The following is a 25,871-nucleotide window of genomic DNA, read 5'->3' on the forward strand; positions in this document are numbered from 1 at the left end:
TGGCAGTTTCAGACAGTCCCTTCCTCTCCTCCATATGCCATGATACTTAAAACAGATCTTTCATCAGATTTTAGTTTCGTGGAGTTGACTTTTCTCTGGAGCCTGCCTTCAAATGCGGGGCCTTAAGTTCTTAAATACACCCCCGTGTCCAGAACACACAGCCCTAGCAGAGCATCTGGCCCCCCAACAGACCATCGTGGTTTTGTGTGCTTCTTTTGAGTGGATCCCTCCTGATCCCTCAGTTCCAAGACAGGCTCCTCGTATCTCAAGAACTGTGAACAGGATCAGGAAGCTTTCCCGATCTGTCCCTTGTCCATTGGGCACAAGGAGAGACAATAAGGCTGCGCAGTTCTCTCTTGGCTCTCTGCCTGGTGCTATTCGGCTGCCAAGGTTGCCCCTTTGGCCACAACAACAACAGCTGCAACAACAGCTGCGAGTCTGTGAATTCTCCCCAGGCCACGCACAAGCCAGGGACCATGACCATAAAATTTGTTCAGACTGGCCTCCTCAACGTCATGGGGGATGAACAAGATGTAGGAGAGAAAGCATCTGCCTTTCCTGCAGTCTTTTGAAGACAGGCTCGGGAGAAAACAGAGAAAGTCTTGCTGTCTTCTCCTGAGCCTGTTCAGCTGAAAGTCTTTCAGCTCTTCTCAAGGATATTACCAAGATGAATTTATTTTGATTTGGAGGAGAGAGGCGGCCTTCATGACAGAGCATAGAACGTACAACAGGACTACTGGACATGTCAGATTGGGAACCTTGAGAAGGCATGACCCTTCCCCACAACATGAAAAATATAACCCAGCCAGGAATTCCAGGGGCAGTGTCGACAATCACCATTATGACTCAGGAACTGGAGCAGTTGGGGGTTAGAGGTTTCCTCTGCTCCCAATCTTGAAAATAGATGAGTTCTGGAATTAATTAGGGATGACAAATCAGTCCGTAAAGTTCGTCTTTGCAAGTGTACTTCACGCTGCGGGGGTATGAGACTAGAAGGTTTTCTGGTCCTCCATTTCCTTACTCGGCATATGACCGCTGATTTGGCCAACTCACTGCTTTTTTGTACTTGCTCGATTCTGGCTCGAAGCTGCAGTCTGCCTCTGCTTGGCAGGGACAGCAGCTGAGCTTTTATTGTCATGCTCTGGGGGATGCTCCAAGAGGATGGCAGATGGGCAAAATATGTGAAGGGGGTTAAGAGGTACAAACTCCCAGTTACCAAAAATAAATAAATAAGTAAACGGATAAACAAATAAATAAATAAGTCGGAGATGAAAGGTATACCATAGAAAGAATCAGTAATGTTATAATGTCTGGTGAGGATGCTCTGCGTGCTGGGCATGGCGTCATGTATAGAATTGTCAAACCACTACACTGTACACCTGAAATGGAGATCACACTGGACATCAGTTATACTTCAACAATTAAAATTTTTTTAAAAAAAGATTTAGTCAGAAAAAAAGAGTTGTAAGAACTTTAATGTGATAATTCAATTATTAAAAAAAAAATTCTCCAGTGCTGTGCCATGTTCTGACCTGTCGTGAGTTTATACCAGTAACGTAGATCTAATTCCAACGCCATTTATTACATCAACTTAGTGATCGGGGGTGATTTAGAAGCAACTGTACCTAAAGTTCTGGCTTCCCTTGCTGCTTTTCTATCTCAGCCTGTTAAACAGGAAAAAGTTGAAGGATTGTCTAATAATAACTTTTCTCAGAGTCCAGTTACCTGGAGGAATCAGAGAAGTTTTACCCAGGACACACAACATTTTTTACCATCAAGCCAAAGTTTGGGGACTAAAATGGGGGCCCCAAAGTTAACTGGCTGCTCTCAGAGGTAGAGCAAACACATCCTATTTGTGGGTAGAAGCCTCCCTTTCCTCTGGACTCTCTTGTCACAGGCTCAAGATAGCCTCTGGACATCTGATCTGGACCAAGAGTAAAAGCAGAGCCACCGCTGGGATTCTCACTTGGAAAGCTGTGCAGAGACGCGGCATTCCAGACTCCTTAGTATCTGCTCAAGGGACACACTTCATAGCTTCGGTGTTCTGAGAATGAGCTCGTGGGCAGGCAGATCCTTTGGCTTGTCTGTCAGCCCCACAGGGTGGTGGGGCTGAAGCCCTGCATGGCTCCCACAGCAGTCAGCCCAGCTCCCGCTTCCACTCAGCTTAGCACACATTTACGATCTCATCATTCTGCTAAGTTTGGGAAATGATTTTTATTACATGCTAACTTCTGGAAAAGTCTCGGCCGGTTTCGAGCCTCCCTTCTGGTCCATCTGTTTCATGCCCTGTCCCTGTCCTTGTCCTGGAGCTGTAGTGCAAGCAGATGGCAGAATGACAACCTCCCCACCTCTGCGAAGACAGGCTTTGCACACTGTACAGTGCTGGCAGCAGCCCGGGGGTGGGGCTGCAGGTCAGTCTTCGTCTGAGTCATTGGGGCCCGTGTACTGGCAGACAGCATCATAGTGAAGCTCCACCAGCTGATTCTCTCTCCGCAGCTGCACCAGGGCCTGGTTCCGTTCTCTGTCCCAGCCCAGCAGACGGCCCACCTGGAGCAGTGGTGGGTAGAGTCAGCAAGGCCAACCCAGACACCGAGATGGCCCTGGCATGCCCCCACCTCCCCCATACCCAGGTCTGGGACTCACCCTTCCAGCCTGTGGCCCCAGCACCACCATCACCCGGTTGCCCTCGACCTTGGGGACGAGGGTCTCCAGCATGCCTTCCTTCACGCCTGCAGATAAGGAAAGGGGACTGAGTGAGGCCCTCAGCCAGGGCCAGCCTAGCCAGGGTCCTGTCAGAAGGACCTGTATTCCCCAGAGACACCCTGCACCCTGTTGACAAGTGGGGTCCCACCACCCCATTTCACAGGTGAGGACACCTAAGGAGCAGGTCCTAGAAATAACTCAATAAAGGGAGCACTTATGCATGAAGATGATGGGTGATGACAACAGATCCCATTTACTGTGGGCATGTCAGCTGCCTGCCCTGCTCAGGGTGTTCCATACAATCGGCACAAGGCCCAGTCCCCAGAGGGAGAAAACAGCTCATTTCCATGCCAGTGTTTGCCCGTGGGGGGAGAGAGGCTCAGATAATCACCATCTCAGAAGCGCCTTGTGCTCTGTCAGAAGATTCTGGGCCTTGCAAATTACCTGAGTTCTGCCCAACCCCCAGCCTTTGCCCACGTCAGCCTCTGGGTTGAAGACAGGCTTCCCGTTTGGCCTCCAGGAGGATAACAACCCAGTGGTCACCCTCACATTCACCTTCCAGGATCCGGCCTTCCTCTGTTCGACACACACAGGTATCTGGGCTGAGGACATCTTCAATCGTCATCTGGGGAGAGGGTCGTGGGTGTGAGAATGTCAGACTCATGAGGCCTAGTCCCTGGGGGTGGAGGGGGCACCAGGTTGCAGGGTTCCCACCTTGGTGTTGTAATACTGGCCACCCTTGTGCTGCTTGTCCACAAAGCGCACACGCAGGTCCCTGTGCAACCAGTGCTGGCTCCGGGAACCGACCTTCTCAGTCTTGGCTACAGGCTCCCCCTCTCTGTGCGAAAAGGGGCCAACGCGAGGCTTAACTGATCATAGGCATGTTCTGGTCACCCCACCTTTGCGGCTGTGACACCCAGCCGTAGTGCCGTCCCTAGTTTCTTCTATGTGCCTGCCTGGCCCTGGAAGCCTTCTCTGGCTGCTAGGACCTTTCCATAGCCTTGCCTTCTCCCCCTATCCCAGATGCCCAGGGTCCCACCGGTTGGGAAAGTGTTTCCGCTTCCTCTCTGAGTCTTCCCGCCGGCCGGGGAGCTCCTGATCCTGGAGGGCCTTCCATGATGACGAGGCTGTTCCGTTCTGTTGTCCTGGGGAAATTTTGTTCATCTGGCCTGTACAAGGGTATGTGGAGGAGAACCAGAAAGGAACCTCAGTGCGTCATTCTCTTACCAGGGAGGCTACACCTTGGCCTCCGGCCACCTCCCAGCTGCCTCAGTGTCCCCTCCCACCATCACAACTTTGTCGGTGCCATTAGAAGGCTCTTCCCTTCCCCTCAACTGCTGGGCTTCCTTCAGGACACCTTCCTCAGCTACTCCAGCATGTGCTGCCATGCCTAGAATGCCTTCCTCCTTGGTCATGGCCTAGTCCCAGCTGTTCTCATGACCTAGAAGAGGGGCTTATCACCTTGAACAGAAAGACCTCCTGAGGACGGGCATAGGTTTCCAAACATGTTTTTTCTTTCTCAGAAAGAGGCTAAAGCGCCAGCATCAATTTTTCTTCAAATCACTTATCTTCATTCTCACCTCCTGACTTCTGACCAGAAATCACACCTGCCAGGCAGACCACTGCCCTTCCCCCCTGCGGATCTCACACCTGCCCCCCCCCCCCCGCCCAAGCCTTGCCCCCTGAGACAGGACCTACCACCCCTGGAATGCTTCTCCAACTCTCCCAGCAAGGTAAGAGGCTCACTCACTGAGATCCAAGGAGTTCTTCTCAAACTCCTGCTGGGAGACAGGCCGCAGGCAGTACTCACTAACTGTCACCATGCGGTTCCCCACGGCCAGGCGAACCATGGCCCGGACATTGTCAGGATCAAGGCCTTCTACCTGAAGTGTTGCGGGGAAGAAGTTAGGCAGGAGTTGAAAGGACTAAACCCACATTCCTTTTATTTTTTTAAAGATTATTTATTTATTTCTTTATTTGCTAGAGAGAGAGAGAGAGAGAGAGAGAGACCACAAGTAGGCAGAGAGGCAGGCACAGAGGGGGAAGCAGGCTCCCCGCCAAGCAGAGAGCCCGATGCAGCACTAGATCCCAGGACCCTGAGACTATGACCTGAGCCGAAGGCAGAGGCTTAACCCTCTGAGCCACCCAGGTGCCCCTAAAACCACATTCTTAGGACCAAGCTGTCTAGTCTTACCTCCAATAGGCCTAACCCCTGTGTCTCCCCCACCAGACTGGCCCAAGGTCTGGAACTGGGCCTGGTCTATGTGTCTCCCCCACCAGACTGTGTGCTTAGGATAAACTTTAAAGAATTTAAGCCTCAGGAACATGTGGCATATGTCATTCCCTCTTTCAGTTGGAAACCGAGGCCGAGAAAGGCCCAGCAGGTGGTTCTGAGTTAACCAAACGAGGCAGCAAGCCAGGCAGGCCTCAGAGACAAGAACCCCACCCAGCCTTTCCATCCTAAACCCAATTCTCCCTCCCTCTGACCCTTCCCATCAATCTTCTCTGCTGCCTGTTTGGGGCTCTAGGCATAGCCTGGTTCCTTACCTTCCCATAGAGGCCTCGGTGAGGGCCAGAGAGAACCACCACAGCCCCTCCAGGCACCAGTCCTTGAGGCTGGTCTTCCTTATTTTTCTCTTGCTTCTCATCTGGCTTTGGTAGGTGGTGGGTGCCAGTGAAGACCAGGGCCTGGACCTCATTCAGGCTGGCGCCCAACCCTAACCCCTTCGGCCTCAGTGAGTTGACACGGGGCTTCACCACTCTGCAGGGAACACAGTGTGTGAGCTTGTTGGCCTGGGGGCATGGGAGGTGAGGGAGAGACACAAGTCTTCCGTGTCCCCCTGCCCAACGCCACCCAAATCCCAACTGTCAACATGTTCAAGAATATCCTTCCTGATCTCACATTAGGGCTGTTTTTGATCTATAGAGATAGCAATTTCATTTGGTTCAACCTAATAACACTGGGTATACCATCTACTACATATTATCTATAGTGGGATCTGGGGCAGAGCCCTGAATTCAAATATCCTAATAATATTTCTACAGGGGAAGTCATACAAATATTCATACCAAGCAGGAGAAATCAACTATAATATGCTCTGTATCAATTCAGGTCATCTTTGGCTAAGTGGTTTATGAAAAAAATGTGTGATTTTCAGAATTCTTCAGAGTTGAGAACTGAGAAGAAGGGCTCCTAAATCTGTGTGATAACAGCAAACATCTCGTCTATGTTTATCTGGGGCCAGGCCCTGCTGTAAGTACTTTATGTGGATAATTTCACATAATTCTGCAACAGACCTGGGAAGTCAGTATTGTCACTATCCCCATGTTGCAGATGAGGAAGCTGATACTCAGGAAGGTAACCAATACATAAATGGGATCCTGTTATAATTTCAAAGGGCAAACAGGAGACTGAAACAGTAGTGGAAAGGCTTACCGAATTACTTAGGGTGGTAATATGCCCTCTTCGTACCTGGATGGTTCTGGATGGGCAGTAACCCAAGGGGGTCTTGTTCACTGCCCTGTCTGCTGCCCCATGCCCCTACCCTAGAACTCACTGATTGAAGGTGCGGCCAATGCCCTCGCCAGGTTTCCAGCCCATGCCTCGTAACATGGCCAGCCCATAGGCCTCTACGGGGACTGCCTCGTAATCAGCTTCCTCCGGCACCTACAGGTTCAGCAGAGAAAGGATGGTCAGGCTGGGCCCATGGTGGGCCCTTGGAAGCATGCTTACTAACACCCAATGGGTGATCCTCAGTGCTTTACCAGGAGTTTACCAGCTTCTTTACCAGGTACTTCTTTACCAGGGAGTCCAAGCAGAGAAAACAGTAAGACCAAAGGCCCTGAGGCAGGGCAAGACTGCTGTGTGGGAAGAGCATCATGAAAGTCAACCTGACTGAAAAAGAGATGTGGAGGCAGAGAGGGGCGGTGAGGGATTGATCAGGACGTCTGGGCTGGAGCTGCAGGACGGGGGGCCGCGAAAAGGGGGTCCGTGAGGAAGTTACTACAACAGTCCAGATGAGAGATGCTGGCTCAGACCAGAGTGGTAGGTAGGTGCTGGTGAGAAGTGGTTAGATTCTGGATGTATTCTGCAAAGGGAGATGACAGGATTTTGCTCAAAGACTGCATATGGTGTATGAAACAAAGAAGAGAGTTAAGAGTGACTCGAAGGTTTTTAGGCTGAGTGAGAGGAAGGGTGGATGGAACTGTGATCCACTGAGATGCTGCAGGCTGGGGAAGGAGAGGAAATGAGAGAAATGAGGCCAAAGTGGGAACAGGATGGAAAGGGAAGTGAAGGTCTTTTTTTAAGATGAAAAAAACCAGGGCGCCAGAGTGGCTCAGTGGGTTAAAGCCTCTGCCTTCGGCTCGGGTCATGATCCCGGGGTCCAAGGATCTAGCCCCACCACACTGGGCTCTCTGCTCGGCGGGGAGCCTGCTTCCTCCTCTCTCGCTCTCTGCCTGCCTCTCCGCCTACTTGTGATCTCTGTCAAATAAATAAATAAAATCTTTAAAACAAAAATTAAAAAAAAAAAAAAAGAAGAAAGAAACCAGAAGACAGCTGAAGGCCAATGAGAACAGTTCAGTTGAAAGAGGTGATCTAGGGCTGTGGGAGAACTAGGCCCCAAAGAAACACTGCTAAAAACTGTGAATAAAGTGGTGAAAAGGAGGGTCCATGGGTATGACAGACAGACTTGGTTGCTTCTTTAGACACACCCCAGGGAAGTACCCTATTACCTACACATCCCATCCTCACTCCCTCGACTCCTTTTTATCCCCCAATTCTTTATACTCATTCTAGACACACTGCAGGTTGCTTCACTGATGGACCCACACCACACTGACCCACTGCCACTGTGCCACTGCTCAGGTTGCTGTTGCCCTAAGTACTCACCCTGTACCTCCCTCACTCACTAAAGCTGACCTGTCCTTCCAGGCCTCACTCCTACCACTCTGGTCTGAGAGGCCATCCTTTCCAGCCTGTGCTACTGGTCTCCTTGCTTCCGCCTTTGCTTACTACTCTATTCTGCTCATAGTAGCCAGAGAGATCCTGTCAAATCTTAAGTTCTGATCCCGCTCTGCTCAGAAGCCTCTCATGGCTCTCACTTCATTCAGGGTAAAAGCCAAAGTCCTCACCACGGTCCATAAGGCCCTGCTTAGTTTAGCCCCTGCCACGTCTGACTTCGTCTCCTCCTCCTCTTCATTCATTCCACTCTAGTTACACTGGTCTCCTTGGTGTTGTTAAACATGCCACGCTGAGTCTACCCTCAGGATCTTTGCATTTCCTGTTCCCTTAGCTCCTCATCTTGCTTAGATAATCCCAGAATGCAAGTGTCTTCCACATCTTAGCATCTGGATTCATTTGTTAATGCTTCCCAAAAAGGGCAGAAAAAGAAAGGGATAGGCAGCAGGCCTCTAGTACACACACAGACTTTCCCTGCTATGTGCAGAGAGGCAAGCCTGGCAGACGGGGCAAAGAGAGGCTGGGGTAGGAGGAGTTAGGGGCCAGCTCACTGTCTCAGCCCGGGGCTCGCTGTCTGCCCTTTCCCCGTTAGGGATGCATCCTTTCTGGATCATGGGGATAGCAAGCGTGGGGTCGACACCCGAATTCTCTCTCTCCTCCAGGGACTTCTTGGAGTCTAAGGAAGAATGGGAGGGTGCAATGAGGTCCCACCCTATCCTTCCATTTTCCTCCCCCTCTTCCTTCACTGGGGCAACGCGAAGAGCGGCTCACTCACCCTCAATGAGCTCCTTCACAGCCTGGGACAGCACTCCATCCACCAAGGTCTCAGTATTTGTGGATGGCCCAGGAGCATGGGTCGGTGGCTGCCTGCGACGGCCATTCTTGATCAAAGGGATGACGAGTTCCTTGGGGGTTTCTGAGGGCTTCACACTGATGTGGACACAGAGTCGTCAAGTTGGGAGAGTAGCATGGTCAGTGGGTTCTGAGCCACACTCCTCCCTCCAGAGAAAACAAAAGAGCCAAACTCACCCCCACCCCAGATGGACCACACCCTCTGCTCTCCTGTAAGGCCTCTAATGGTGCTTTCCTGGGATTCTCTCCCTCACCCAGAACTCTTAAATGTCAGTGCCTTTGAGGAATCAGCCTTCAGTCCTGGACCCTCCTCTGCTCATCCCAAGACTCACTTCCATGACCTTCAAGATGCCTCACAAATCACCGTCTTCAGCCCAGCCTCTCCCCAGATCCAGGGTCCACATCAATCTCCTAGATGGCTGATTTTCTTCTGGAAGCCTCTCCCTCTGACTCTTTTCTTTCTTTTTTTTTTTTTTTTTTAATTTTTAAAAGATTTTATTTATTTATTTGACAGACAGAGATCACAAGTAGGAAGAGAGGCAGGCTCCCCAGTGAGCAGAGAGCCAGACACGGGGCTCAATCCCAGGCCCCTGAGATCATGACCTGAGCTGAAGGCAGAGGCTTAACCCACTGAGCCACGCAGGCGCCCCTGACTCTCTTTTCTGAATTAAGCAGATGATGGCCTCTCCTAACCTGAATCTGCCCATTCCACCCCGTCCCCATACTAGAGAAGCTTCACCACTTCGGATGGGACACTAGGGGCCCTTTCGTTCTTCACTCTTTTCCTTCTCTCAGAACGCACACACTTCAGGGTCCTCAAGTCCTCAAACACCCCCTCTCAGGAATACATCCTCTTTACTCAAACGCCACGGCTCTCAGGCCCAATTCCCCCACCTCTCCTGTTCCACACTGCCTGCTTCTCGCCTCCAGGAACTTTGCCCAAGCTGTGTTTCAGGAGTTCCAGACCACTGCCACCAACACAATCAACTTACATTCCACCCTCCCGCTTGCACCCACCGCACCGAACTCCAAGGGATAAAAGACCCGACGCTTCACCTTTGCAGCTCCCTCCCTTCCACGGTCTTTAAGAAATCCTTCTCCTCTGGAGCCGCACCCGCGTCGTCTGCCAGCCGTCTCCGGGCAGATGTGCGACTGAAACTGAATGAAATTGGGGCAGCGGAGGATCCCGACCGTCGCAGAGCGTCCTCTTCGGCATCCGCCATCTTGCCCCCCTTTCCCAGGCTAGTGCGTTGCTTGCTGGAAAGTTTAGTTTGCGCTCAATTTGACCACGGCCAGAGGACGAGCGCTAGAACTACCTTTCCCACAGAACACTGCGGTATCAGCCGCGAAGTTGAAAAAGGGGCCTTAGAAAGTAATTGTCGCTCTTTTTACTTCACAGGAGCGCGTCGCGCCAAGCGTAAAGGGAAATGTAGTTCTTGGGTGAGGTAGGTGGGGCAGAAGTCAATACATTCTTGCAGGTATTCCTTCCTCGGAGATCAACAAGTATTTATTAATTACCTACTGTGTGCATGTTACTGTGCCCTGCTGGTATGGGGAAATGTAGATAAAAATACATCATTAAGAAAAAAATCTGTGAATGCCAGTTGTGTACAATAACAGACATTTAAATTGTGCCTACCAATGCCAGGTTTAATACACAAGCTCTGGATTCAGATATTAGTAAAATAGACATCCTCCTTTCTAAATATTCCAGTGGGGAACAATAACACTTAAACAGATATTTTACACACACACACACACACACACACAGTTGACCCTTGAACAATGCAGGGGTTAGGGGGGTCAATCCCCTGCCCCCACAGGGGAAAATTTGAGTAACTTTTAACTCCCCAAAACTTAATTACTAACAACCTATTGTTAACTGGAAAGCTTAATGATAACATAAACAGTAGATTAACACATATTTCTCATCTTACAGGTAATATTTTGGGGGGGGGGGTTGTTGATGATGATCGTTTTTAAGTAGGCTCTATGCTCAGCATGGAGCCCAGCAGTAGGGCCTGAACTCACAACCCTGAGATCAAGACATGAGCTGAGGGCACCTGGGTGGCTCAGTTGGTTGAGCGTCTGCCGTCAGCTCAGGTCATGATCCCAGGGTCCTGGGATCGAGCTCTGCGTCGGGCTCCCTGCCCAGAAGGAAGCCTGCTTCTCCTTACCCAACTTGCCCTGCTTGTGTTCCCTCTCTCGCTGTCTCTGTCAAGTAAATAAATAAAATCTTAAAAAAAAAGAAAAGAAATGTGCTTTGGATAAGTAGTGCTGGTCAGGCATAGATTACAAGATGATCAGGGGCCTAACTTGACTTTTCTCATGTCAAAAAAAAGCTATGCCTTATTTTTCTTTTTCCAGGGATCCCTAACTACTTCTGCTTATATTACCACCATTAAATATGTTGTGAGAGCGAGGTTCTAAGGCTCTGAAAGATTAATGGAACAGATTCCTCTTGTGTCAGACCATAAAGAGATATGGAAAATGAAAGGGCCCCATGAAAGGCTGTTTTCTGAACTGCTGTTTTACCCCTTTTCCTGCTTCTATTGCTAGGATCAGCACACCTGCCTTACACATTCCTTGTAATACAAACAACCTATGTTCTCACTTTGTAAGGACTGAGGAGTTAATAATTTCTTTGGAGTCTTCCAGCACAACAGATAACTTCTTCTTTTAATATTATTTATTTTTTAAGATTTTATTTATATACTTGACAGAGGGAGAGTGAGAGAGAGAACACAAGCAAGGGGAGTGGGAGAGGGAGAAGCAGGCTTCCCGATGAGCAGGAAGCCCAATGCAGGGCTCGATCCCAGGACTCTGGGATCATGACCTGAGCTGAAGGCAGCTACTCAACGACTGACACACCCAGGTGCCCCACAATAGATCACTTCTAAGAAATGACTAGGTGAGGCCATTATGTGTATATCCTAGACCACACGGGAGCTAGAATCTTGATGCCGAGACTCCTTATTAGTGACTTATGGAGGACACCTGGACCCTTATAGTTCTGACCAGTTTCCATGCGTCTGAGGGGACACTTACATCAGACTACAATCCTCAGTAAAAGCCCCAGACCAAGCAAAAACAAGACACTCTCCTTCCCTTCTGAGTTTCCCAGACGCTCTGTATCTGCATTCTCTTTATATCTTCAATAAACTCTGCTTTTACATCCTCTTGGCTCACATTTGATTTCTATCCTGCGTGACACCAAGGACTCTCTTGGCTGATCCTGCAGGAACCCCTCTGGGTCCTCAGACCCAGCCTGCATACATCATTAAGAGCTTGTAAATTAGGGACGCCTGGGTGGCTCAGTCCTTAAGCGTCTGCCTTCGGTTCAGGTCATGATCCCAGGGTCCTGGGATTGAGCCCTGCATCAGGTGCCTTGCTCAGCTGGAAGCCTGCTTCTCCCTCTCCTACTCTCCCTGTTTGTGTTCCTCTCTCACTGTCTCTCTCTCTCTGTCAAATAAATAAAAATAAAATCTTTTTTTTAAAAAGAGCTTGTAGGGGCGCCTGGGTGCCTCAGTGGTTTAAGGCTCTGTCTTCGGCTCAGGTCATGATCTCAGGGTCTTGGGACTGAGCCCCACATTGGGCTCTCTGCTCAACAAAAGCCTGCTTCCTCCCTTCTCTCTGCCTGCCTCTCTGCCCACTTCTGATTTCTCTCTGTCAAATAAATAAATAGTCTTTTAAAAAATACTTTAAAAAAGAGCTTGTAAATTAGAAGATTGATATTTAAATAGTTACCAGAAAGAATACGAGGTATCTGCCAAAAATTCATCCCAAGGAAATCATTAAAGATGTGTGAAAAGATTTTTCTAAGTTTATTTAACAACTCTCTATACTTGGGACACCTGGCTGGCTCAGTTGGAAGAGCATGGGACTCTCGATCTCGGAGTGGGGAGTTCAAGCCCCACGTTGGGGGTAGAGATTACTTTAAAAACTAAAATCTATATGGGTGCCTGAATGCTTCAGTTGGTTGAGCATTTGGCTCTTGATTTTGGCTTGGGTTGTGATCTCAGGGTTGTGAGAACGAGCTGCGGATGGGCTCTTCGCTCCAGTGCACAGCTGGCTTGGGATTCTTTCTCTCCGTCTCCCGTCAGCCCCTCCCCCAGCTTGTGCACACACACTCTCTCTAACTAAATAAATAAAGTCTTTTAAAAATATGTAAAAAATAGGGGCGCCTGGGTGCCTCAGTGGGTTAAAGCCTCTGCCTTCGGCTCAGGTCATGATCTCAGGGTCCTGGGATAGAGCCCTGCATCGGGCTCTCTGCTCAGCAGGGAGCCTGCTTCCTCCTCTCTCTGCCTGCCTCTCTGCCTACTTGTCAAATAAATAAATAAAATCTTCAAAAAAAATAAAAATATATAAAAAATAAAATCTTAAAAAAAAATCTCTACACCCAATGTGGGGCTTGAACTCATCACCCTGAGTTCAGGAGTTGCATGCTCCTCTGAGCCAGACAGGTGCCCCATGAAAAGATTTTTTTTTAAAGATTTACTTATTTATTTTAGATAGGTGGGGGAGGGAAGAGGGCGAGGGATAAAGAGAATCTCAAGAAGACTCCTCACTAGTTGGGGAGCCTGACAAGGGGCTCAATCCCCTGACCCCCAGACCATGACGTGAACTGAAATCAAGAGTTGGCCCCTTTACCTACTGAGCCACCCAGGTGCCCCCCAAAATATTTTAAAAATAGAAGTTCTAGTATTTTCTTTCCTTTTTTGGTAAGATTTTTATTTATTTGTCAGAGAGAGAGAGAGAGAGCACGAGAAGGGGGAAGGGCAGGCAGAGGGAGAAGCAGGCTCCCAGCTGAGCAAGAGGGGCTCCTAGGATCATGACCTGAGCCAAAGGCAGTCACTTAACCGACTAAGCCACCCAGGTGTCCCCCAAAAAATATTTTTTTAAAGATTTTATTTATTTATTTGACACACAGAGAGAGATCACAATTAGGCAGAGATGCAAGTAGAGAGAGAGGGGGAAGCAGGCTCCCTGCTGAGCAGAGAGCCCGATGTGGGGCTCAATCCCAGGACCCTGAAATCACGACCTGAGCTGAAGGCAGAGGCTTAATCCACCGAGCCACCCAGGTGCCCCAAAAAGATCTTTATATGAGATTCATCATGGTATTATTTCTTGTAGCAAAACATTGAAAAACACTTAAATGAACAACAGAAGGGGACAGGGTAAATGAATTACAGCACATTACTTAGATGGAACACATATATGAGAATCTTTAAATGTAAAGCTGTAAATATGCTTAAATTAAAGTGGGACATAGTCACAGTTTTTGGAAAGTAGAATAATATGGCGGGTCACAGGACAGTCTTGAAAACAGGAAGTACAATAATTAATCTCGTGGCCATATTTCCAGGCTTAGAAGCCCTGGGCATCCTTAAAGATACCTAGCAGATAAAGACTACAAAGCAACTTTTATAAATGTCAGTCTAAATAAAAAGGCAAACTGAGACAAGCTCAAAAAGATTAGTTAATTTGGGAATATCAGAGATTGACACTGGACACCCAAACTGTAGCAAGCTACAGATGAGTCCCAAATTCCAATTCCTCTGCTATTCCTAAATAAACTCATCATTGTGAGCTTGCCTCAGTTTACCACTTTATTTAGGTTGACATTCCTTGGAGTCAGAAGTGGGAGCCAAAAGAGTTGACCCTCAAAGAATGATAATCCAGGGAATCAAGTGAGGTACCCACATGGAACCCCTTGCCCTAATCACTTATATGAGTTACAGTTTACTTCCAAATTGGTGAGTCTCCTTTAAGATTCTGAACTCCCTCCCTTTGGTTGAGTTTTCTGACTTTATTCAGGATCTGTTTAAAGACTTCTTTTTCAATTGTTTATGTTGTGTTTTTTTTGTAATTCTTTTTTAAAAGATTTTTATTTATTTATTTGACAGAGACACACAGCTTGAGAGGCAACACAAGCAGCGGAGTGAGGGGGAGAAGCAGGCTTCCTGCCAGCGGGGAGTCCGATGTGGGGCTCTGATCCCAGGACTCCAGGATCATTACCCAGCCAAAAGAAGCAGCTCAATGACTAAGTCACCCAGGTGCCCCTAAAGACTTTGGGTTTTTTTGGTCAGTACTCATTTCTCTTAGTGAGTACTAGTTTGGTGAGTACTCCTTTGTTTTATTATTGGAAGCACATCAGAATTTTGGTGTAATTCCTTTGGAATTCTTGGGAGTGTTAAAAAGAAAGCCATAGGTCCAAGGTGGAGTCACTTGCCCTCAGGACAGCAAACTAAGAATTAATTGCAATTTCAACCTCTTCAGGAGTGTAATTTTAAACCAATCAATCTGGAATTTTCTGGTCTGCACCAAAGAGGTCACCTCTCACATGGGCCCTCTCATTCCCCAAAGCAAGATCAGCTAATCTGGATGGTAAGAAACCCCTTGTCCTACCTCTCTCCCCATAAGGGGAAGCGACCTTGCCTGAAACAGTACTTTCTTTACTGTTGCTAACAATTTCTTGCCCCATCTTCCTTCATATGAAAACCTTCCATTTTGGGGGTGGCTGGATGGCTCATTCGCTTAAGCACTGGACTATCAGTTTGGCTCAGGTCATGATCTCAGGGTCCTGAGATGGAGCCCTGCATCTGACTCCATGCCCGATGGAATCTGGGGCTTTCTTTCTCCCTCTGCCCCTCCCCCTGCTCACATGTTCTCTCTCTCTCCCTAAAATGGATCAATAAATCTTTTTTTTTGAAGATTTTATTTATTTATTTGACAGATAGATCACAAGTAGGCAGAGAGCAGGCAGAGAGAGAAGAGGAAGCAGGCTCCCCACTGAGCAGAGAGCCCAATGCGGGGCTCGATCCCAGGACCCTGAGATCATGACCTGAGCCGAAGGCAGAGGCTTTAACCCACTGAGCCACCCAGGCGCCCTTGGATCAATAAATCTTAAAAAAAAAAAAAAAAAAAAAAAAACAACTTCCATTTTGTATATCTCCTCTCAGACCTCCTCTCTCCTTGTTAGGTTAGATGCTCACCAATTTATGAGTTGCTTACTAAAACCAATTATGGGGCCCCTGGGTGGCTCAGTCCTTAAGCATCTGCCTTTGGCTCAGGTCATGATCCCAGGGTTCTGGACTGAGCCCCGCATCTGGTGCCCTGCCCAGCAGGAAGCCTGCTTCTCCCTCGCCGGCTCCCCCTGTTTGTGTTCCCTCTCTCACTGTGTCTCTCTCTCTCTGTCAAATAACTAAAAAGTCTTTAAAAAATTAAATCTTTGGGGCTCCTGGGTGGCTTGGTGGGTTAAAGCCTCTGGCTTTGGCTCAGATCATGATTCCAGAGTCCTCAGATCGAGCCCCACATCGGGCTCTCTGCTCTGCGGGGAGCCTGCTTCCTCCTCTATCTCTCTGCCTGCCTCTCTGCCTAGTTGTGATCTCTGTCTGTCAAATAAATAAATAAAATCTTTAATAAAAATTAAATCTTCACATTTAGTTGATTTTTTTTTTTTTTTTTTTTTTTTTGCTCCTTAGTGGATATTAGAACTAGTAAACAAGTTTGGCAAGGTTACAGAATCAATATACACAAAATTCCATTGTGTTTCTATAGATAAAATAAGAATGAAATTAAGAAAATAATTCCATTTGCAGTAGTCTTAAAATAATAAGATACCCAGGAATAGGTTTTTATTTTTTAAAAGATTTTATTATTTATTTGACAGACAGATCACAATTAGGCAGAGAGGCAGGCAGAGAGAGGAAGGGAAGCAGGCTCCCCACTGAGCTGAGAGCCCAGTGTGGGGACAGCCTGATGTGGGGCTAGATCCTAGGACCCCGGGACCACAACCTGAGCTGAAGGCAGAGGCTTTAAGCCACTGAGCCACCCAGGCACCCCATATTTTTTTTAATTAAAAAAATTGTATTTATTTATTTGACTGAGTGAGAGATCACAAGTAGGCAGAGCAGCAGGCAGAGAGAGAGGGGGAGGCAGGCTTTCTGCTGAGCAGAGAGCCCGGATGCGGGACTCGATCCCAGGACCCTGAAATCATGACCTGAGCCGAAGGCAGAGTATTAACCCACTGAGCCACCCAGGCGCCCCCAGAATAGATTATTTAAAAAGAACTATGAAAACTGTACTGCAAAAACTATAAAACATTATTGAAAAAACATAACAAAGACTTAAGTAAAGGAAGAGACGCGCAATACTAAGGGCCTGTGCTGGATTCTCCACCTGGTCCTTGGTTACCCTCCTGCAGCTTCCATCGTCATCTACCACCCTCTTCCTCAGCCTGTGCTACCAAGATTCATTAAGGAAGTTTCCAGCACCAGGGACTGTTCAAGTACCCAAAAGTATCCACAGGTTTTTCCACATTTTTCTGTATTTGCCACACCAGGAATTCTGTATGAGAGACGAGAGCATCCTGAGACAAGCCTCTTGTAACACGTAATCGTCCTGTTCATTTAGGAATCGCATGCTCTAAATTTACAACCCTCTAAATTTACATTCTAGCCTCGGTTCTTCTGACTCACATCCAGCCTGGACCACAATTTAATTGCCTAGACTGTGCCCCAACAAGTAATTCTCCAAGTGTCATTCACATGAATAACTACCCAGATCCCCCCCCCTTCCTAACTACTCCTGGTCCCGGCTATTTGAAAACACCTCCAGACCTTCTTCCTACATCCATCTAATAAGGCGAAGATCCTGCTCCTCATATTACACCCTTAGGTCCTTCCTGGAGCAGCGGGGTGCAATGCAAGATTGGGGTCCTGACCTATAAAGTTAACCCCATTCCGGACATTTCGAGTCCCGCCCCCTGGATTTATAGGCTCCACCCGCATAGAATGTACATTTTATCCAGGCCCGCCCCTCAGCCAACTGCCCGCCCCCAAACTCTCCAGGCCCCACCTCCTCAAAAATGCCAAACAAAGCCCCCATTGACAGAGATTACCATCTGGCCCTGCACCAACAACTAGCCAATGCAACATTAACGTACCGCAATCACTTTTCCAGGATCACCTCCCGGAGGAATATTCTCGGATAATGCCAAGGCTCCGCCCCCTCGAAGCGCCCTCCGAGCCCCGCCCCGCCGCCCGTGGCACCCTTTGGCTCCACCCAGAGAAGTAACCAGCAGTCCCGGTTCGGCCAGTCCTGAATCCTGCCCCACACACATCCCGCCCCCGCGAGAGGCCCCACCCTACCCGCCCCACGCACTCTCTCGCCTTGGGGCGTACCAGCGCCGCCACGTCGGCCACAGCTCTGGCCGCCAGGCGGCGCGCGCCAGGAGCTCCAGAGCTCTGGGGCCAGACAGCAGGTGGAGGTCAGCACCCGCCCGAGCCTCGGCGAGCCCCCACGCTCCCCGACGTCCGAAGACCGAAAATGCCCCTCAAGACCTTCGGAACCCCCCGACCACTCCCTCGATAGTTCCGCAGGCCCCTCTCAACTCCCGCGACCCGCCGCCATCGCCGGTGTGCCCGCGGACCCCCGCCCGCGCTCACGATATCCCTGGAGAGAGGTAGCTGACGGAAATATTTCTGGACACGTCCCAGCACCCTGGGACTATCTCTGGAGGTCTCCAACTGCCCCTTCGTAACCCCAGATTCCAAACTCTTCCCGCACAGGAGCGAGAGGGACCCCGATTCCCCCAGATGTCCCGACAGAAGACGGTCGGCCCCCGCTGTGGTCCTGGCACCCCCGAGTCCCCTTCCAGATCTCCTAGGCAAACCTGATGGCCCACGTAGCCCCAACTGCCGCTCCATTTATCCCCAGAGGCCCCCGCCTAACCCCCCGCAATTCACTACGGACCCTGAGTGGCCAGGCGTCCCCAGTGACCCCGGGCAGACCCCTCTGGCACATCTCCCCAGAGACTTCTGAGAGCCCCCGGGTCTGGTGCGCAGCCCCGCGGTGCGGTGCGGTGCGGGTCGGGGACCTGGAGTCTAACCCGGGTCACCGGGCACCCTCCCCCACTTGGGTGCCAGGGCTGCTTTGTTTACCACCTGTCGGAAGGAAAAGGTGAGGAGCCGACAGGCGGGGCATGGGGTGTCAGGGACGCGCCCAGTCCCTCCCCACCCAACCCCCGTACCTCCTCTGCTCCCCCTAGGGTCCGTGGCGCCCCTCGCGCGCGGCTCCATGACCCGAAGTCCGCCGGCTGGACGCAAGGCCGCCAGCGACGCGTTTGGAGTGCCTGGGCGCGCTCACCTGGCGGCCCGCCCGGGCCTGGATGCGGCTGGAGCCGGCCGGTCCGGTGCCTGGCGCCCCGACTCGCGCGCTGACCTACCTGGCCGCCGGCGAGGAGGCCTGGCAGCGGGAGCCAGCGCGAGCTCTGGGCCTCGCTCTGCCTCAGGCGCTGCCTCGGTGAGCCCGGGAGCCTGCGCTGGGCTCCTTCTCCCACCCAGGAGGGGTTGTTAGTCCACCAGCGAGAAGAGGAGGGGAAGTCGAGGCCCAGAGAAGTTAAGGGCCCCGCCTGAGCTCTGACAACTAAAAACGGGGGTGCAGAAGTGGAGCCCGCGTTTACCAGGGAATTCCGCAGCCTCCCACGGAGCTTTGCTCACAGTAGGACGGGACCTCAGCAAATTTGCAGTGAAACTTTTCTACTCGGGAAGTGGAAGAGTCTGTTGGACTGCGCAGGGGCGGGGACGGGTGGGGGGTGGCGTCGGGGAGGCGTCCTTTGGAGCCTTGGGGGCCATGGGAGGGCTTGGGGCCCTGACCATGATAGGGTTGGGGGACTCCAAAAGCCGGGAAGGGCGGGTGCCCTTGAGAGTGGAGAGGCGGTGGGGGCCTCAACTTGAGTAGGCTTTCGAGGCCCGTGGGTGGGAAGGGTCGCCAGCCAATGAGAAGGAAGAAATGAGGCCCCTCTTAGTTATTGAGAGTGAAGGGTGGCCTGGAGACAGAGGTCCGGATGGGGGAGCACTTGGGCACAGTGCTATTGGAGTGGAAGGAGGAATGGGGTGCGGTGAGAGATAGCCTGTGACCGCCACTCTGTGGAGGAAGAAACTGGGGCCACAAGGGGCTCAGACAGGGCCCCACAGCCAGCCAACCACAGTGCACGCCTCAGGTGGCTTCTCCCCAGCATTCACTGGGGCTGACTGTTTCACTCTGGGCCCTGGACGCACTGTGTCCTGATGTCCATTCTGGGTGGCCAGGCAGCCTCTGTTGTCCACCTTTCAGGGGCCTGGTGTTGTCCTAGGTGAGAGGGGTTGAATGGTCCCTGCTTCCCTTCCTCCTCCCACCTCGGACCTGACCTTGTCTTCGGAGAGGATACACTGGACCTCATTCATTGCTCTGCCCTGTTTTATGCCAACCACCTGGGGCTGTCATAACTCCCCAAATTTTGTGAACTGTTTTTCACACCATCCCTCCTTTGCCTGCACTGTGTCTTCTGCATGGGAACTCTTCCCAGTCTTTTGTTCACTGAAAGAGGACTGTATTATCAAGGCCCAGTTTTAAGGCTTTAATCTTCCATCCATCCAGTTCTGAAAAGGAATACAGAAGATGGGTGATTGGCTATGTAGAATTGTAAACCTACGTGTTTCTTTCTGTGAGGGAGAGTTTAGGTTGCTTTATTTTCCTGAGTCCTCTCAGGAGAACTGGTTTGAGGAGAAAAACCAAGGCTTATCCCAAGGATCCCCCATCCTCTCCTTCACTGGGAAGCCTTCCTACTGTCTCCTCCAAGATCCAGTCCCCTTTAACTCCCCTTGGGGACTTCCCCAGTCCTCTAGGGCAGTGCTGGTCACTGTGGTCACTGGCCTTTCTGGGCCTCTATCTGTCTGTACTGGGGTCTTTGGCTGGCTGCCCACACCTGTCCCAGCTGGAGTCTGATGTTGGGTAGGGGAAGATTGAGACCCTATATTGCAGAGTTCTCCATAGAATTCTCATTCCTTTATGTGTTCTATGGACATTCTCTAATACCTGGTCAGAGGTCAGCCCTATGCAGAGGCAGCTGGGTCCATGAGGCTGAAACAGCCCTGGGCTCCGGTATTAGTAAGCCCTCTTTCTGGAAGAAGCGACACCTACACAGACATTGACAACACAGTGATATCTGGGTTGGGAACTGCCTTTCTTAAGAGTTTGTATTGGAATTGTATTTTTCAGAGTTGGAGGGTACATTCGATTTTATTTAATAGTTACCCTGATTTATTACTTTTAGACATTTAGCTTTATAATATGTGGGCCTCCACTTGTATTCTCACACTGGGACTCACAGGTGTTGTGGGATGGGCACTGTCTACCTCAGAAACAAAGAGGAGCACATGGATTTCAGAATTTGACATGCTACAAAGACACAATAATAAAAGAGTGTCAGGCTGGGCATGGAGCATAGACAAACTAATCAATGAAACATTGGGGTTTTATATACAGGTATATATAGGAACTTGAAACATAATGTATAGATAGCACAACAAATCAGATGGAAAGGATGGAATCTGTGGTGTATGGTGGGAAAATCAACTCACTCTCACCTCAGTAGGATACTGTCTCACATCCAGAAGAGTGGCTACTATTAGGAAATTGGTAAAGAGCCTTCTGGATGGGGACAAGTTAGAACCCTTCTACCTCACAGTGACAATGTAAAATGATGCAGCCACAGTCGAAAACAGTTTGGGGTTAATTCAGAAAGTTAAATGTAGTCTTACCATATCGTCCAGCAGTTCCGTGCCTAGATGTATACACAAGAAAACTGAAAGCAGAGAATCAAACAGATACTTGTATGCAAATGTTCACAGTAGTACCATTCCCAATAGCCAAAAGATGGAAACAGTCCAAATGTACGTCAAGGGATGAATAGATAAGCAAAAGTAGCATAAACATACAGTAGAATATTATTCAGCCTCAGAAAGGAATGAAATTCTGGCACATGCTACAACATGAATGAACCTTGCAGACATTATGTTGAGTGAAATAAGTCCATTACAAAAAGGCAAATAGTGTTCGATTCCACTTGCACAATGTACTTAGAGTAGGCCAATCGATAGAGACCGAAAGTAGAATAGAGATTACCAGTAGCTGGGGAGGGGGGATAGGGTGTTATTGGTTAATGGGTAGAGAGTTTTTGTATCCGTGGATGAAGCAGGACTGAACTATTTTTTTAAGATTTATTTATTTATTTGAGAGAGCGCTTGTGAGCGGGAGAGAAGCAGAGTGAGAAGGAGAGAAAATCTCAAGCCAACTCTGCTCAGAGCATGGAGCCCAACTCAGGGCTCAATCCCATGACCCTGATACCATGACCTGAGCCAAAATCAAGAGTTGAAGGGGCGCCTGTGTGGCTCAGTGGGTTAAAGCATCTGCCTTTGGCTCAGTTCATGATCCCAGGTCCTGGGATCGCTCTGCTCAGTGGGGAGCCTGCTTCCTCCTCTCTCTCTCTCTCTCTGCCTGCCTTTCTGCCTACTTGTGATCTCTGTCAAATAAATAAATAAAATCTTAAAAAAAAAGAGTTGGACACCTAACCACTTGAGCCACCCAGGCATCCCTATAGAATGGTTTTTAAAAAATGGTTTCATTCGGGGGCACCTGGGTGGCTCAGTGGGCTAAGTGTCTGCCTTGGGCTCAGGTCATGGTCTCAGGGTCCTGGGGTTGAGCCTTGTGTCTGGGCTCCCTGCTCAGTGGGGAGCCTGCTTCCCCCTCTCCCTCTGCTCCTCCCCCTAAACTGTGCTCACACACGTGCTCTCTCTCTCTCAAATAAATAAAATCTTTTTAAAAAAGAACAAAATGGTTTCATTCAAATTAGATCATAGACATAAATGTAAAACCTCAAACTATACAATTTCTTAAAGTAAGAATAGGAGGAAAACTTTGTCACCTTGGGTTAGGCAAAGGTTGTGTAGACAGGATATCAAAAGCAAAATCCATAAAGGAACCAATGGATTAATTGAACTTCACCAAAATTCAAAACATCTGCTTTTTTTTTTTTTTAAAGATTTTATTTATTTATTTGACAGACGGAGATCACAAGTAGACAGAGAAGCAGGCAGAGAGAGAGAGAGAGTAGGAAGCAGGCTCCCCGCTGAGCAGAGCGATCCCAGGACCTGGGATCATGACCTGAGCCGAAGGCAGATGCTTTAACCCACTGAGCCACCCAGGCGCCCCTCTGCTTTTCTTTTTTAAAGATTTTATTTATGTATTTGACAGAGAGATTGCGAGAGAGAGAGAGAGAGCACAAGCAGGAGGAGTGGCAAGCAGAGGAAAAGGAAGAAGCAGGCTCTCCACTGAACAGGAGCCTAATATGGGGCTTGATCCCAGACCCCTGATGCATAACTGACTGTGCCACCCACGTGCCCCAAACTTCTGCCTTTTTTAAAAATTATTTTTTAAGATTTTTATTTATTTATCAGAGAGAGAGTGAGAGAGGGAGAGAGAGTGCGCACAAGCAGGTGGAGAGCCAGACAGAGGGAGAAGTAGGCTCACCTCGAGTAAGGAGTCTGATGCTGGACTCGGACTCGATCCCAGGACCCTGGAATCATGACCTGACGGGAAGACAGCCACTTAACCACCTGAGCCACCCAGGCATACCAAGCTTCTGCTTTTCAAAAGACAATGCAAATCACTCTTCTTAAGAATTGTATCCATTGGGCGCCTGGGTGGCTCAGTGGGTTAAGCCGCTGCCTTCAGCTCAGGTCATGATCTCAGGGTCCTGGGATGGAGTCCCGCATCGGGCTCTCTGCTTAGCAGGGAGCCTGCTTCCTCCTCTCTCTCTCTCTGCCTGCCTCTCTGCCTACTTGTGATCTCTCTCTGTCAAATAAATAATAAAATCTTAAAAAAAAAAAAAGAATTGTATCCATAATATACACATAATGGCCCAAATTTAATAATACAACCCCATAAAAATGGGCAAAATATTTGAACACATGCTTTATCAGAAAATATATATAGAAGGCAAATATTTGTGTTGACAATGTTCAATTATTATTAGCCTTTAGGGTAAGCAAGTGGAGATCATGATGAAGCACCACTGTACACGTTGCAGAATAACTGAAAGTAAAAAAGTGTGACAATACCAACTGTTGGAGAAGATATGAAGGAAATGGAATTCTCAGAGACTGCTGATAGTAATATAAAATGATATAGCATCTTTAGAAAACAGTTTGGCAGGGGGGCCTGGGTGGCTCAGTGAGTTAAGGTTCTGCCTTCTGCTCAAGTCATTATCTCAGGGTCCTGGGATCGAGCCCTGCATTGGGCTCTCTGCTCAGCAGGGAGCCTACTTTCCCCTCTCTCTCTGCCTACTTGTTATCTGTCTCTCTCTGTCAAATAAATAAATAAAATTTTTTAAAGAAAAAGAAAAAAAATAAAACACTTTGGCAGTATCTTAAGTTAAACAGGTCTATGATCCAGCCATTCCACTCCTGGGTATTTACCTAAAAGAAATGAAAGAAGGTATCTACACAAAGACTTGCATATGAATATTCATGGCAGCTTTATTTGTTGTCTTAGTCATCTCAGGCTGCCATAAGCCACCTATAAACTGTTAAACTGTTGTTTAAGCCATCTGTAGACTGTTGTTTAATGGCTTAAACAACAGACATTTATTTCTCAAAGTTCTGAAGGCTGTCAAGTCCAAGATCAAGGTGCTAGCCAATTTGGTTCCTGGTAAAAGCTCTCTTTCTGGCTTGCAAATGTCCACCTTCTATGTGTATCTTCACGTGGAGGGAGGGAGAGAGAGAGAGCGAGAGAGGCTCTCTCTGTCTTTTTATAAGGCCTCAATCATATGTGTTTAGAATCTCACTGTTATGACATCATTTAACCTTAATCACCTCCTAAAGACTATCTCCAAATAGTTACACTGGGGCTTAAAGCTTCAACACATGAATTTTGAGGCAATACAATTCATCCCATAGTATTCATTAATAGCCAAAAACTGAAAGCAACTCAAATATCCATCAACAGGTGACTGGGTCAACAAACTATGTAATATTCATGCAGTGGAATGTTACTCTGCAATAAAATAGGATGAAAAAGGGGTGCCTGGGTGGCTCAGTGGGTTAAGCCTCTGCCTTCAGCTCAGGTCACGATCTCAGGGTCTTGGGATCAAGCCCCACATTGGGCTCTCCGCTCAGCAGGGAGCCTGCTTCCTCCTCTCTCTTTGCCTGCCTCTCTGCCTACTTGTGATCTCTCTCTGTCAAATAAATAAATAAAATATTAAAAAATAAAATAGAATGAAAAAATTTGGATGGATCTGTTAAAATATAAAACAAACAAAGATCAACCTAAAAGATTTCCTGAGGACATAAAACCAGTTTGGATATATAAACAAAGTTTAGCTTATTTTTCAAGGCTAACTTGACCTGGGTCATTTCTTGTTTAGGCCTCTGGAAATCATAAACAAAAGTTAAACTGTCTCCCAAGGTAGAAATGAAGTAACCACTGACCAATTCCCTGTCATTGAAGAAAATTCTAATATTATAACCAGTCACTGTGAAGAATAAATAGTCACTCCTTTCTCACAATATAAACTGCTTTATAGCAATATACCCCTGAGCTTCATCCCATGTTTTGGTTTGAGTGCTCCTGGTTTCCAAACTATTTTCTTGGTGTGTGCACAATAAACTTTTACTAATTGTTACTTTGGTGATTGATTGGTTTTACTTCTGTTATTTCTGAACTTTCAGCAGATCTCAAAAAACCCATGCTTAGTGAAAGAAGCCAGAACTGCTCCCCAAAAAGAGTACATACTATATGATTCCATTTATATAGAAATCTAGATACCACTTATATGTGGGATCTAACAAAACAAAACAAATGAATAAGCATAAAAGCAGAAACAGACACATAAATATAAAGAATAAACTGGTGGTTGCCTGAAGGGAAGGGCTGGGTGAATGGGCAAAATGGGTGAAGGGGAGTAGGAGGTACAGGCTTCCAGTAAAGGAACAAAGTCATGGCAAAATAAGGTACAGCATAGGGAACACAGTCAGTGGTATTGTAGTAGTGTTGTATGGTGACAGCTGATAGCTACACCGGTGGTGAGGAATCACTATGTTGTGTGCCTGAAGCTAATGTAACATTGTGGGTCAAATTCGATTTTATTTATTTATTTATTTGACAAGGGAGGAGGGGAGAGCACAAGCAGGGGGAGCAGCAGAGGGAGAGGGAGAAGTAGACTCTCTGCGGAGCAGGGAGCCTGATGCGGCACTCAATCCCAGGACCCTGGGATCATGACCTGAGCTGAAGGCAGATGCTTAATCCGTTGAGTCACTCAGGCGCCCCCAACTTCAATTTTATTTTTTTTAAAGATTTTATTTATGTATTTGACAGATAGAGATCACAAGTAAGCAGAGAGGCAGGCAGAGAGAGAGGGGGAAGCAGGCTTCCCACTAAGCAGAGAACCGGATGCGGATGCGGTGCAGGATCCCAGGACCCTGAGATCATGACCTGAGCTGAAGGCAGAGGCTTAACCCACTGACCCACCCAGGCA

The 25,871-nt window shown here is 48.5% G+C and overlaps 1 protein-coding gene across 2 annotated transcripts; it reads right to left on the bottom strand.

Annotated features, from left to right (window-relative positions):
- Positions 1 to 1,456: 1,456 nt before the first annotated feature.
- Positions 1,457 to 18,678, bottom strand: GPKOW (G-patch domain and KOW motifs). Of its 2 annotated transcripts, none has more exons than XM_059156955.1 (12): positions 18,549 to 18,678; positions 9,572 to 10,060; positions 8,439 to 8,593; positions 8,215 to 8,339; positions 6,261 to 6,370; positions 5,251 to 5,464; positions 4,454 to 4,586; positions 3,743 to 3,872; positions 3,418 to 3,541; positions 3,259 to 3,328; positions 2,644 to 2,729; positions 1,457 to 2,547 (listed from the first exon to the last, which is right to left on the bottom strand). In XM_059156955.1, exons 2-12 carry the CDS (start codon positions 9,736 to 9,738, stop codon positions 2,413 to 2,415), a joined length of 1,449 nt encoding a protein of 482 aa, XP_059012938.1. In that variant the 5' UTR covers positions 9,739 to 10,060; positions 18,549 to 18,678; the 3' UTR covers positions 1,457 to 2,412. The 2 variants fall into 2 exon arrangements, with proteins under 2 accessions (XP_059012938.1, XP_059012940.1); XM_059156957.1 differs by having other exon boundaries at positions 9,572 to 10,057; positions 18,549 to 18,650.
- Positions 18,679 to 25,871: the final 7,193 nt, after the last annotated feature.

The sequence above is a fragment of the Mustela lutreola genome, chromosome X (genome assembly GCF_030435805.1).
Source record: "Mustela lutreola isolate mMusLut2 chromosome X, mMusLut2.pri, whole genome shotgun sequence".
Taxonomy (NCBI): domain Eukaryota; kingdom Metazoa; phylum Chordata; class Mammalia; order Carnivora; family Mustelidae; genus Mustela; species Mustela lutreola.

What these genes read in the sequence shown, in the direction of transcription:
- GPKOW (XM_059156955.1), bottom strand. Translation starts at nt 9,738, where the DNA reads ATGGCGGATGCCGAAGAGGACGCTCTGCGACGGTCGGGATCCTCCGCT. An exon ending in TGTGAAGGAGCTCATTGAGG is followed by an intron (nt 8,340 to 8,438) that starts GTGAGTGAGCCG and finishes ATTCTTCCTTAG; the next exon opens with ACTCCAAGAAGTCCCTGGAG. An exon ending in ATTGGCCGCACCTTCAATCA is followed by an intron (nt 5,465 to 6,260) that starts GTGAGTTCTAGG and finishes TGTTCCCTGCAG; the next exon opens with AGTGGTGAAGCCCCGTGTCA.